Source organism: Neolamprologus brichardi, chromosome 9 (genome assembly GCF_056152115.1).
Source record: "Neolamprologus brichardi isolate AB-2024 chromosome 9, ASM5615211v1, whole genome shotgun sequence".
Classification (NCBI taxonomy): Eukaryota; Metazoa; Chordata; class Actinopteri; order Cichliformes; family Cichlidae; genus Neolamprologus; species Neolamprologus brichardi.
This window is the reverse complement of record NC_142112.1, coordinates 20,668,061-20,681,408: the sequence shown is the minus strand read 5'-3', so window position 1 is coordinate 20,681,408 and position 13,348 is coordinate 20,668,061. Positions and strand designations below refer to the sequence as shown.

The 13,348-nt window shown below is 41.9% G+C and overlaps 3 protein-coding genes across 3 annotated transcripts; 2 read left to right on the top strand and 1 right to left on the bottom strand.

The window, feature by feature from the left end:
- Positions 1 to 502: 502 nt before the first annotated feature.
- On the top strand, positions 503 to 8,022 carry hgd (homogentisate 1,2-dioxygenase). Its single transcript, XM_006794650.3, has 14 exons — positions 503 to 678; positions 1,864 to 1,935; positions 2,073 to 2,161; positions 2,265 to 2,370; positions 3,191 to 3,250; positions 3,336 to 3,427; positions 3,523 to 3,557; positions 3,689 to 3,768; positions 4,051 to 4,150; positions 5,040 to 5,164; positions 6,878 to 6,982; positions 7,076 to 7,202; positions 7,439 to 7,620; positions 7,704 to 8,022. Exons 1-14 carry the CDS (start codon positions 664 to 666, stop codon positions 7,845 to 7,847), a joined length of 1,332 nt encoding a protein of 443 aa, XP_006794713.2. The 5' UTR covers positions 503 to 663; the 3' UTR covers positions 7,848 to 8,022.
- A 385-nt stretch (positions 8,023 to 8,407) lies between these two features.
- Positions 8,408 to 11,030, bottom strand: ndufb4 (NADH:ubiquinone oxidoreductase subunit B4). Its single transcript, XM_006794651.3, has 3 exons — positions 10,816 to 11,030; positions 9,395 to 9,538; positions 8,408 to 8,567 (listed from the first exon to the last, which is right to left on the bottom strand). The coding sequence occupies exons 1-3, from the start codon at positions 10,990 to 10,992 to the stop codon at positions 8,505 to 8,507; spliced, it is 384 nt and encodes a 127-aa protein (XP_006794714.1). The 5' UTR covers positions 10,993 to 11,030; the 3' UTR covers positions 8,408 to 8,504.
- Positions 11,031 to 11,046: 16 nt separating this feature from the next.
- On the top strand, positions 11,047 to 11,896 carry LOC102788447 (sperm-associated antigen 16 protein-like). The gene has a single exon (XM_006794653.3). It carries the CDS (start codon positions 11,100 to 11,102, stop codon positions 11,811 to 11,813), a length of 714 nt encoding a protein of 237 aa, XP_006794716.2. The 5' UTR covers positions 11,047 to 11,099; the 3' UTR covers positions 11,814 to 11,896.
- Positions 11,897 to 13,348: the final 1,452 nt, after the last annotated feature.

Below are 13,348 nucleotides of genomic sequence, written 5' to 3'. Positions count from 1 at the left end.
TCACGCAGATTGAACAATTCCGCTAAATATTGGGCTACACTGCCATTGAATAAACTCTTGTTGCCCACATGTTCGCTTTGCAGGACGTGGCGATGTGCATGGCGCCCGTGTTTGCACAAGTAGTGCGCATGAGGTCACCACTTCAGCAGAATGAGAACTCAGGCATAATATGTTTGCGTGTGATACAAGCTTCTGACCGCCTAGCACCCGTTGTTACGCCCTACTTAAAAACGAAGTGTTGTCATACATTTTTTGCTGTCAGTAATAGGATCGCTGTGCCATTTAAAACCATGACTTGGACTTTAATCCCTCAGTGTTCCTTACCTGCATCACAAATTTCTTTTTAATCGGTCCTTCCTTGTTTGTCCTGGCAGGGACACCGGCCCTTGTTTGTGCACACTTTGACCATCCGACCCGTCCTTTCCCTTTTACTTGTCCCCCAGCTGTTACGTCACAGAGCCAGTCAAGGCCTAATTAAACCCAGATTGGGAAAGCGTATAAATCCCAGCCCCTTTTCCCCAGTCTGTCCAAACAGCAACATGCAGACACCCCGAAGTGGATTTTAGTCGAAGGGAATACATTAAGAAGAAAACTGCAAGTCGATCCGTAACCACTGTGAAACTCTCAACAGCTGCCACAGAAAAAGTTCTGACACACAGCAAAATGGCTGGACTCAAGGTAAGGAGACAATTCCTCGAAGCAAAACTGTTGCTAAATGTGTAAATATTCAATTATTATCGCTTATGAGCTGCGTCTGTGTCGACTATCAGACTGTGCATGCATGTGGAGTTAGGGTGCAGAACTATATCAAACAGAAATACAGAAGAAAAGTTTTTATTTTTTATTTATTTGTTTTGCACCAGAATGTGTGAAATTCATGCGCCTTAAAGCCACCACAGCTCCTGACTTCAGACTGAAGGGGGGCGTTTCCTCCAACCAATCAGAGCGCTGCATTCTGCAGCTGCCCAGATGTGGTTTGAAGTGCCTACATCTTTTTTAATTTCAATGGGAACGCTTCAATTTAATTGCAAAAACATGATTTTAAACCCCAGTTTTCCAATTTATTGCCATTGCTGCAGAATTATGGTGATGGGCTGCATTAAGTAGGCATTTGCTTAGATTACTTTTTTTTTATATAGAACCTTTAATATTTGACTGAAGGTTTCAAAGTCATGACACCTACTCAAATGCAAAGCTTTGTCTATACTGGAATAGTTTCGGCTTATTAACAAACTATCCAAGGAATGCTGGGATCATTGCCAAATCTACCTTTGCTGCTCTAGCTCTAATAAACTTTTAAGAGGACAGAAAACTGACTTTGTAAAGTATTCCTTCAACTTGGGACACTCTGGAGCTTCCAACAAGCACTTTGGCACATTATCACGCACATATGGAAACCATCTGTGTCTGTGAGTGTGCTTTCTTGCAAACTCACAATGACTCAGCAAGATGCGTGTACACTGTGACAAGTTTGATCTTCCTGTGGCAGAAGAGACGCGATCAGTAGAGGTGCAGGCGAGATGCAAAACAACACTCTTATCCTAGATGGAACATTGATCAAAACATGCTGCAGAGGATGTAAGTGTAATTAGGCTGTTTCTGTGGCACAATAACACAAAATAATGGATGACTGCAAGGGGGGAAATTTGGCATAACTGCAGTTTGTTTTATCATAGATCTAATGTGAATCAATATGACAACAATTAACAAAAAGACAAGCCTTAATGACAAGCCTTCAAGTTTAATTATAACCAGCATGAACACATTTATCCTGCATTACAATGAAGCTGCATGATGTATTTTTTTATTTTTCACTTCAACTTGTCTCCATTTGTGTGTTGGATGTGTGTTTGTCTCTTTCAGTACATGAGCGGTTTCGGGAACGAGTTCTCATCTGAAGACCCTCGCTGTCCTGGATCCTTACCCGAGGGACAGGTAAAATCCCACACTGGGCTCCTTTTGTTGTTTATTCATCATTATTTTCTAATTGTTGAAAATGAGGGTAATTGAACACCATATATAGTGTACATATACACACATTACAGCATTTTTTATGTTCCATGTGCTTGCAGAATAATCCCCAGGTCTGCCCATATGGCCTTTATGCCGAGCAGCTTTCCGGCTCTGCCTTCACCTGCCCGCGTCCAGCCAATAAGAGGAGGTGTCCTTTTCTGTTTGAAACCTAAATCAGGCTTTATAGTGACTCCAAATGGATCCCAGACAATATGGATAACTAAACATTTCCCTTCCTCTTCTTTCTCTAGCTGGTTGTACCGCATCCTTCCATCTGTTAAACACAAGCCATTCACCTCGGTTCCCTGTGGGGATCTAACAGAGAACTGGAACGAAGTGGAGCCTGATCCTAACCAGGTATATCAACACAAGGAGTCCCTGCTCATTTTGGACTTAGTTACAAATCAAAAGTCTTTCATCGCTTTTACATCTGTGTGGTAAATGTTCAGCTGAAGCCATAACAAAGTTTAGCATAGCATTTAGCCGTCCCAGTGCGACCAAATCTACGCATTGTCTTCTCTAAACCTCACATTAATGCGGTTCATTTTTTTTGTTTAATCCACAAAAAATTTGTGGTAAAGGACACTGTTTGGGGGCCAGCAGATTCCCTTCATTTTCAGTATTGTGCCTTTAGCTTCACATTTACCACACAGCCTCCAAAGCTATACCAATGTTTTCGACAAGGAAACAATTTCAGGCTCTTCATACTGTTAAAAGTAACAGTGTTGTTTCAATCCATTAAACAATGCTGTCGACATAAGAGCATGCTGTACGTGACATCATCATCATCAAGTTTGTCTGTTTCAGACAAGTTTACGAAAAGCAACGATGAAGCATAATAAACAGTAGATATATTGATATATAGTAACTTATTTAGAAAATATTTTCCACAGATTGATTTCTTTAAATACACTGAAGGTGCACAATAGGTACACTACAATGAACTGCTTCAAGTAAAAGTTAGTATTTTGCAAAGCAATCTACTGCTACTCATATATAGAGGTAAATACTGTAAATACTAATAGCTGGGAAACTAAATATAAACAGCAAGCTAGTAAGTAATAAAAACAAACATTTAAAGAAGCTGTAAAGCAGGCCCACTGTGAAATCATGGTGGTTTATTATAATTTTACAGTAAAAATTTGTGCAGATTCTGACTCTGAGGTTTCTTTCACAGCTTCGATGGCTGCCATTCACCATCCCCAAAACTACAGAGAAGAAAGTGGACTTTGTGGCTGTAAGTCAAGCTAATTTTTTCTCTTATTTTGAATTTTTATGAAAATTTCCATCTGATTTTATTTGCGTCCTTCTCCACGTTTCAGGGTTTGCATACTGTCTGCGGTGCTGGAGATGCCAAATCTCGTAATGGCATTGGAGTCCACGTGTACACCTGTAACACCTCCATGGTCAACAGGTGAGAATGTGTAAATTATGTGACGAAAGGATATATTTTTTATTGATGAAAAACATTTCCAGCCTTTCTTTGATCTTATTTTATTCTTGTTCCAGGTGCTTCAACAACTCAGATGGAGACTTTCTGATTGGTGAGGAAAGGAGCGCTGTTGTTGTTTTCGCTGTCATCTATCATAAGAACAATGATAGCTCAAACATCAGCCTGCCTTCTTGTTCAAATTTTCTTTTCTCTGTGTCTCTCTTTGTCTGTTTGTGTGCGCAGTCCCTCAGCAGGGAGAGATCTTGATCACCACAGAGTTTGGGAAGATGATGGTCGAGCCGAACGAGATCTGTGTCATCCAGGTGGGCTGTATGTTTTCCATCTCCCCGGTTTTCAAAGAAATCTGCCGTTGTGTCTGCCCCAACATCCCACTTACCATATTTAGAAAGGCATTGTTTGGTGCTTTTTGAAAGTGACCTCAAAAATAAGCGACGGTGGAAAAGAGGTTTTAAGCTACCGAAAGCCTGACCACCTGGACAGCAGCACGTGTGCTTTTCAAAGTCCGTTCAGAACTGAAACAGCACACAGCTGATACTTAATAGGACAAAATTTCCTCTCACTGCCACTTTTCACATTTTTTTTAGCAAGGGATGCGCTTCAGTGTGGATGTGTTTGGGGAAACCAGAGGCTACATACTCGAGGTGTATGGTGCCCATTTTGAACTGCCTGACCTTGGCCCAATAGGTTTGTATGATATTTGTGAGTCTATATAAGTGCAGCATACGTCTTTGTGTTCACTTTTCCTTGAAATGTGCTCACCAAGCTCTTTTACATCTATGTCTTGGAACAGAATGTCCATGTCTAAAACTGTTCACACTTTTCTCTGCGTAACTCACTCTGTGCTCAGAAGATAAATCTTGCTTAGAAATTTTATTAAGGAGATTAACATCTGCTGTTTTGTTTATAGAGTACATATAAAAAGCAACAACAACACAAAATCCTTCCTTGAGTAGCTTATTGCTGTTAGATATTTAGGAAACTAGTGACTAGCTTGTGATTTCTGTGTCTTCCTACATATAACAAAAATATTTCTTGTGCCCACCAAAGATGTTTTGGCTTTCCAACAAAGCATCATGCCTCTAAAAATAATGGTTTATCATTAAATTTATTCGCACCTACAATTGTTTTAATCTTTATTTTACCTTTATTCACTAGCTGGACCCACGTCCTCATTTTAGGTTAAGCTAGGTAAAGCTGAATGGTCTGACATGACTTGAGGGAAGGCCTCGAAGGGGACTGGTGATGGCTCCCTGCCCTGGCAGACCCCCATGCACTAAATAGAAATGATGGTAAACGAGAATGAACAGCTTGCAGAACTGGGGAACCTATATAGATGACAGCGTGTTTGGAGGCGTGGCCCTGCTCCTGAAATTCCAATACATAATCTCCAAATAGTTAAAATATCAAAAAATGCACAGCTAAATTGCTAAATAAGCTAACACCTTAACTACATGAAACCACCTGTGATTACGTGATCTGTCACCCCCAACTGTTTCCTTTTTTTATTGTTATCATTGTCATCATGATTATGCCTACACTGCCTTTACTTTGACACTTTGCGTGTGTTTTGCAGGAGCCAATGGTCTGGCTAACCCGAGAGACTTCCTGTGTCCGGTTGCATGGTATGAAGATCGCAAAGTGCCCACTGGTTACACCGTCATCAATAAATACCAGGGGAAGCTGTTTGCATGCCAACAGGTGGCTATTGTGGCACACAACTTTATCTGTATCACTGTACTTCCACGCGTACCTGCTGTCTGACAGGGACACACGCGCACACACACACACACGGCTTACTTGCCCTATTACCCTATTTAGTTTTGTGTCTGCTTCAGTGAACGCCATCGAACTGCCGCAGTGACTAACAGGAAACTGTCCAAGTGAAGCATATGATCCATTAGCTGCTCCTGCCGACTGAATTGCCATCCCTGATGATTTAATATCGAAGCATTAGCTGTTATCCATTCAGCAGGTTTCCGCCTCGACTCCCTTATGAGTCTTAATCACTCATAATTAGTTAAGGCATTCTGGAGCTGCAGACAGTGTACCTGTGAAGCTTTTGCTTTGTAGGAAAAAAACCTTTTTCAAGTTAAGCATTAATTTCAACATATTTCAGCCGGGGAATGATCCTCCCCCTCCCGAAATGTCCTGTTGGGCGCATAATTGGATCGACACATAATGTCTGACAGGAGGTTTTTTACTGAGGCAGGGAGGAGGTGGGAGGAGAGGTTTGTCAGGGGTGGGGGTTGGGGGGGTTGTAACCGTGGAAACCATGTCAAACCACACTGTTATTATTCATCATAGGAAGTACACTAGGGCAAGATACTGTCTTTTCTTTTTTTGAAGCACAACAGACCTCTTCCCATCTTCCTCTCTGCTTCTGCTTGAGTATCTGCCAACAGTTATATGCTCGTCCCAGAGAGTGGACCAGAGAGGTTGCAGGGGTAAGAAAATAAGATGGGGCGGCGGAGGCCTCGTATAAGGGAAGATGCTGCCGCTCCTGCCTGGTCTTGCTGTTTTGTTCCCCCGCAGAGTGCCGAAATTGCTCAAATTAACTTATTATTTGCTTGACTGGACCAATATGTTTGTGTTTTGTGTGCGTGTGTGCGCAAGTGCTCGCTCGCCTCCATTTTCCTCCCTTCATTTTAATCGAATGTAGTGGAGTTATCACAGATGAATGTCCAAGAAATTACCTGCACTGGATTTCCCGAAGGCCTCTTTGTACGTCGACTACTGTCAATTGAGTGTGTGTTAAGTTGTTTTCGGCGTTCATTAGTCACGAATGTTTGCGTGTGTGAATGCACCTGTATATGTATATGTATTTGCCAGTATTCATCGTTGGTGCGTATTAGCTGTTCGTGTGTGGAAAAGCTTGCGTGTAAAGGAGCAGGGAGGTCAGTATGGAGGCAGCTTGAGTTGTAATGAACTATATTGATTTTAGAGTTGCTGTTGAATGTCTTTTTTCGCAGTGACATTATCAGAACAGAGAAACTATATAAAATTGCTGTGGTTTTAACAATCAAGATAAAGAAATATCTCTGCACCCACTGCTGCCGCTGCTCCCCTCTCCCCATAACTGCGCTGCTGCGAGCGTCAAAATGCTCAAAGTTTGGGAAAGTTTGATTGTGAAGCCAATTACCCCATAATACCTGGAGCCTCGTATCACAAAGAAAAGGGGGGAATGAAAGAGAAGAAAGGATGAAAGAAGCACACCCTCTTTCACAATCAACCCTTTTCATTATGACCAGTTTTTTTCTCTTTATGTGAAGAAGTACTCTCTCTGGGAATTTAAGATTACAAAGACATTATTCATTGTTCCGTTTTCCCTGTGAAAAGCTCAATTTAAAGCCTTTTGTGTTTGTTGCTTGGGTAGACTCCTCTTATTTGTTTTGTTCTGTGCTCTGCACGTAGGATTTCTCGCCATTCAATGTGGTCGCCTGGCACGGTAACTACACGCCTTACAAATACAACCTGAAGAACTTCATGGTTATCAACTGTGTGGCCTTCGACCATGCGGTGAGAGTCGTGTTTAGGGACACGCCAATAGCACTTTTGAATGCAAATAGCTGTGCTCCTCACCCGTCGCATGTTTATGATCTCTCTATATAGGATCCATCTATCTTTACTGTGTTGACTGCCAAATCCACTAGACCAGGGGTTGCCATTGCTGACTTTGTCATCTTCCCACCACGGTGGGGTGTGGCTGACCACACCTTCCGCCCACCATACTATCACCGTAAGACACACGCACACACATCCATGTACCCAACCTGTGTCAAGGCAGTAGGTGAGAACAAACCACCTGCTGTATGACTCACTTCAATGGAGACCCCACAATAGTCTCCTTTTGTCCGATTTCATTGCAGACCTATAAGGCCATCTAGCGGAAATCAGTGTTACACCTGGCATATTCAACAGCAAACTAGACACATGACGCTGCTGTGTTACAGCTCCTCCTGCTTGTCACTGTAGGTAACTGCATGAGTGAATTCATGGGTCTGATCAAAGGCCATTATGAGGCCAAAGAGGAGGGTTTCCAGCCAGGAGGGGCCAGTCTCCACAGCATAATGACCCCGCATGGCCCGGACATGGACTGCTTTGAGAAGAACAGCACTGCTGAACTCAAACCTGAGAGGGTGGCTGAGGGAACCATGGTAAACAAACAAAATATATATATATAGTTAACACATGACCAAGTCGGTATCGTTTCTCACAGCATGCTTTTTCCTGTCACCAGGCTTTTATGTTTGAGTCGTCCTTCAGCATGGCGGTGACGAAGTGGGGTCTTCATACATGCCAGAAGCTTGACAAGAACTACTACCAATGTTGGGAACCTCTACGCAGCCACTTTAACCCCAACTGGAAGCCCAGCAAAGAGTAGAAACCCAGTGATTCAGAATGCATTAAGACCAAACAAATCAAAATAAATATATCAAAATAAAAATTTCACTTCTCGCAATCCAACAATTTATTTGTGTTCCCCGAGTAGATCTGTCGACAGAATAAACAGGAAGAATAAAGTAATTTCCTTCTCACAGAAGTATAAAACCAAATTGTCGTCACATGTGTATTTTTATTTTTAAGAAACATAACAGCAAAATTAAGGAACAATAAGAGGCAACCTTAGACCAGCATTCTGTTTTACTAAGAGGTGTTTGGTAGGACCACTAATGACCCTGACCACTGCTGTACCAATATTGCCATTATCCTTTAATATCTAAATGACACTGCAGTGCTTCTTTATTGGACTATATATAGTCTTGCTTTATGTGAAATGGGGATCATTGATATCAGCATGTCTTGCATTTTCTTTTCCTGTGCCAATCTGAACTTATGTGAGAAGGGGGAATCGAGTCCTTCAGTCTCCAAGTAGATCCTCGTTGCCTCTGTGTATAACTGCAGACATGCAAATGGTACTTTCACACATGAAAGCCGCGTAACTCTGGTTTGACAATATAATTTTATTCGGTTAATAATAATTACACACATGGACATCATCTCTAGAACACACAGGACGAGGGTCTTTCTACACCCGGGCTCAAGATGACAAACTGAACTTGCGCTCGAGGGTACCGGCCTTAATTTGCTCCTCCTTCCTATCCTGTAAAACAGATGACAAACAGATGATAGGTTAGTGCGGTTTCCATAGAAACAAAGTCATATCGCCCTCACCCTCATCACCTTCCAGACGTTTTCTCAAACTCCGTGTTTTATGAGTGAGCTTTTTATGATTTTCAAGCAGCTTTTTTCCCCCTTCCCAGCACCAAAAAAGGGGGGTTGGGACAAATATGATAGCCCAGCAGTGTGACAATTGGACCAAATTCTCCCTTGAATCTCAATTGGCGAGGACTTTGACGGTGAATCTCCATGACAATGGGGTAGAAAATGAAAGCAGGCAGCATTTTGGATGAAGCATTCATTTCTAACGTGAGCGGGTCTGTGTCAAAAGAAAGAAAACCAGATCAACGGTGCACCTACATGGGAATAATGAGTCCCAATCTTCAACTAAATAGCTTTTCAGGTTTCTATGACAGCATTTGTCACCAAATCACATTTTATGAATACCCAGATCAAATACTCTAAATGGTCAAATTATTACAGTGGCTGAAAAATGACCACTATTGTAACAGTGTAAGGTAACCATGTAATCAATACTGAATTATTTCGTTTCCTGCAGTAAATGTACTGATATTTTTTTTAACCTCCAACAATACTTGGCAATTTACTCCTAGTTTCTATTGTTCTTGTTTTGGTTCTAGTCTCACACGTGCCTTTAGACAGCCTAAAGAGGCCCAGTGGGGCTTAAATTGTGGTTCAAGAGCTCTCTACAAACTTTTGTGATGAGAAAACACAGCTGAGCCGATTAAACTACCCATTAAGATCAAGCAGACAGCGAGTGAGAAGGCTACAGTGTTTCTTGTCTCATACCCTGTCTGTCTTGAAGATGTAGTAGAGGGCAAAGAGAGGTACAACTCCAAACATTGCACCCAGCAGAGAGGTCTTGTTTGTAGGCCTGAAGTGTGCGTAGGGATTGCCTCGTGCGTACACCCAGCGTGTCAAGGCAGGGTCTTCCTGTACAAACAGAAGTAAGCAATGACATTTATCACCATATGTAAATGTAGAATTCACAGCAGAAAAATAGACTCAAAGATTTACAACAAATTAACCAAAATTTAAAAGTCTCATAGTGATGTTAAAATTATTAATATCTATTATACTTCTATAATATATATATATCTTTTATTTTAGGTGGGCAAAACTCAGGAAACAGCAGAAAAGAGGGGGGGGGGGGGGGGGGGGGGGCATTTTTCAAGGACAGGACATTTTTCCAGAAAAATCCTGGTGTACATATTTTAAACAGTTTACATTTACTTTACTGGTACATTTAATTTACTGGTATTGTGCTTGCTGGTCAGTTTCATGAACTTAAGAGAACAAAGCCATTAGAAAATGTAACAGTAACATGGCAAAATGTCTGCCTTTAAAACAATCACAGTGCACACAGTATAGATGGAAAAAATGAGGTAATCCAACTACACCACTGAGTACCATAAAGACGTTATGGAAGAACTGAAGTATATCCAGACAGATGACAAACTAAGTCAGCATGAAGGGCTGCCACAGCTACTTTGGTTGGACATCTGCTATGACTTTAAGTTTCAGTGCAGAACCTGCACTGTAGCGGTTCAAGTCATTAGATATTATACATGATATTCGGTTATACTGTGTTTTGATGATTGTGGTTGACCTGTATAACAGGCCAGCATGCTGTATAACATGCTGACCCACCATCTCTCAAACGTGTCGAGCTGGGTTGGGGTCCGGTTACTGCAAAGGCCATGGCATATGATTCAAACTATTTTATATAACGATGAAATCATTCAGTGAACCCTGGTGCCTAACGGATGGGGGCTACTTCAAGCTGCAAAGACATGTTTCATCACAGGATACAGTGACCCCTCACACTAAAGACTGAAGTGGACCCAAACCATGTCAGCAAAATGCTCCCTAGGAGCATAACAGAACCACGAGACCCCCTAATTTAAAACACTGCAGGGGTCGGGTTTTTTTCTGTCACCAGTCAGTTTTCAGAGCACACCAGGAAGAAAGCAATCTGTACTGCAGCGCACGGTTCTCTGTCTCTCAAGTCCCAAGACGTAAACGATCTTCGTAATGTAGTAGTGACTAGCATGGAGTGGAAGGTCTCGTTTATAATCTTATCTAAAATTTAGACTAAATAAATACATATAGTTACCGCTGTGCCCCGCTAATGCTACCCGTTAGCATTCTGGCCAATAACTTGAGCCCTTTTCAAGGGTGACATTGCTAACTAGCAAGTAGCCACTCACAATGAGCTCTTTTCTGTGCGGATTATTGAGTTGCAGCTGATATTGGCGCTTCAGATTTGCTCGCAGTGCACCCCTGGCTTCTTCGGCACGCCTCTGCTCCGGCGAAAGGTTAAAATATTCGTTTGGATCCAATGTTTTTGGCCGAGTGGCCAAGGGCGCCTCTCGGTAGTCCGCCATGATTGTTTAATGACTGCTGGAACGGTGGAAAACGCGAGCTTGTGAAATCTCGCGTTGAGTGAGCGCCGTATTACCATAGCAACGTCAAACTCTGGCTGAACGAAGCAATGGATGCAGCGCAAGAAAGTGAAGAGAAAGTGGCTGACGGCACATCGCCTGACAGTAATGATGACTTTAAATGTGAAGACATTTCTGTAGAAGACGAATTGAGTTTAAAAGAAGGTGAAGAAGACTTGGAAGCGACGGTGAAAGCAATCCAAGACCGGGCAGAAGCCAGTGCAAGGCCCAGTTCAACCAACAGAACATCCAAACCACCAGCCGTAGTTGACTTTTTACGGAACTTTCTCTTCCAAATGGGCATGCCAGAAACCCTCGATTGTTTTCAAACCGAGTGGAACGAGATGGTGCAGAAAGGACTGCTGAAGGAAGAGGGTCTCGCGGTGACCCCATTCGTTCACATTGAAAACCAGCGTCTGGAAAACGAGCTGAAAACCGCTCTGAAGGAGATGGAGGAGTACAGGCGTGCAGTCTCTGCAGCAGCCGGGACTTTGGTGAGGGTGCAAAAAAACAGAGACTTTCACCGGATGCAACATAAGCGTGTTGTCCAGGAGAAAAACCTACTCATCGAGGAGATGAGGAAAGTCAAGATGCAGTGCAACAGCTACGAACCTGCGGTGAAGCGGATGAACGAGAAATATGAGGTCGTTTTAAAGCAGGTCATGCTGGCGGCTTTGGAGAGGGACAAAGCCTTCAGGGAGGTGAACTCTTCGTCAGTTCAACCCTCTGTGGAGGGGGGGAACGGGGAGGAGAGGCGGGCGTAGAGAAATACCCTTCAGTGACACAGCCGAGACCTCCGGGCCCTACGCACTCAAAAAAATAAATTGGGTTGTTGTTACATTTACAAGAGTCTAAATATTAATTTGAACAAAATAATTGAATGTTTCTATGGTGAACGTAATTAAATAATGTATGATCTGCATGGAATTCAACAAATTAATTTATTCTTGGTGAGATGACACAATGATACAATCTAGTAAGAGTGGCTAGTTGCCTGGACTCGCGAAATGCACAAGATCACACGAGATTCCAAACCACAGGAAAATCACTGGGGTTATAAGAGGCAGAAAAGCATACACACAATGTGTATGCTATATGCACTGTTACCTCACAACAAGAAGGTCCTGAGTTTAAATCCAAAGACACGCAGCTAGTGGGGTTAGATTAATTGGTGATTCTACCCATATGTATGAATGCTTGTCTATCTCTCTGTGTTAGCCCTGTGATGGACTGGTGACCACCTATCCAGGGATGACCCTGCCACTGACTGGCCCCTAATTTAAGTTATTTAAATTAAGTTGGACTCAGTTGCACTAAATGCGTACATTAAGTAGGAATAACAGAATTTCATAATGTTAAAATAACATTTAATAGCGTGGAAATCCTTTCCATTGTTCTTTTCATGTTCATTCAAACAGTTTTTTTAAAAAAAAAATTTGTTCTTTTTTATAAAAAAAATCATTGTTGTCTGAAGGTGCTGACATGACCAACACATTTAAAACACACAATACAAGGCCGACATTCAGTTTATAAATGAGGGCTGGGGATTAATGTTTGGTCAAGTACGCCAGCAGATTAGAGACCTGATGAGAGAAAACAAGAAAAACTGTACTCAATTAAGAGAAATGTCCTATGACCTTACAGAAACACAAGCTATTAATGAGCAGATACAGTGGAATCTCCAAGACACAGAGGAAAAACAACCAGGAGCTTTAAGTAAAACTTGATTAAGTGCAGGAAAAAAATTAAGAGTTTCTTCAAGAGAAGAAACAACTGGAAATAAAACAGAAAGAACTTGAGTGCAAACTCCAATACATGGACAAAAAACACCAAGTGCTTCAAGTAATGCTTGATGAAGCACTGCATAAAAATGCAAAAATAAAAGTGCAACAGCAAGAAATACAGAAAGAAAGGCAACCTGTTCTCCAAGACTTTAAGAGAAAAGAATCTAGAACTACAAGAATGTTATAACAAAATGAAGGACAAAAGATGCAGTGTAGGTTCAATGAAATGCAGAAGAGAACTCAGGAGTTAGAAGACATGCACGACTTTGCTAATACAGGAGGTGAAATCTAAAGAACTGAAAGAAAAGCTTGAAGAAAAAAAAGCAACATTTAAGAACTGGAGAAAAGACTCAAGAAACCTGAGAAGCAAAATGCAGAAACAATCGATGACATAAAAAATTTCATCCTTCAGATAAAAGAGCTCCAGGAACAGTGCCCGAGAAAGAAGAAAAAACGCTTCCACTTATTCAGGAAGAGGGACCCTCCTGCTTCCTCCTCCACCTCTCCTCTCCCCT

Excerpts from the sequence above, each read along its gene's own strand:
- hgd (XM_006794650.3), top strand. Across the intron at positions 2,162-2,264 it reads CGTCCAGCCAATAAGAGGAG|CTGGTTGTACCGCATCCTTC; the intron begins GTGTCCTTTTCT and ends TTCTTTCTCTAG. Across the intron at positions 5,165-6,877 it reads AGCTGTTTGCATGCCAACAG|GATTTCTCGCCATTCAATGT; the intron begins GTGGCTATTGTG and ends CTCTGCACGTAG.
- ndufb4 (XM_006794651.3), bottom strand. The coding sequence starts at position 10,992 with ATGGCGGACTACCGAGAGGCGCCCTTGGCCACTCGGCCAAAAACATTG. Across the intron at positions 9,539-10,815 it reads CGCACAGAAAAGAGCTCATT|GAAGACCCTGCCTTGACACG; the intron begins GTGAGTGGCTAC and ends CTGTTTGTACAG. Across the intron at positions 8,568-9,394 it reads ACATCTTCAAGACAGACAGG|GATAGGAAGGAGGAGCAAAT; the intron begins GTATGAGACAAG and ends TCTGTTTTACAG.
- LOC102788447 (XM_006794653.3), top strand. The coding sequence starts at position 11,100 with ATGGATGCAGCGCAAGAAAGTGAAGAGAAAGTGGCTGACGGCACATCG.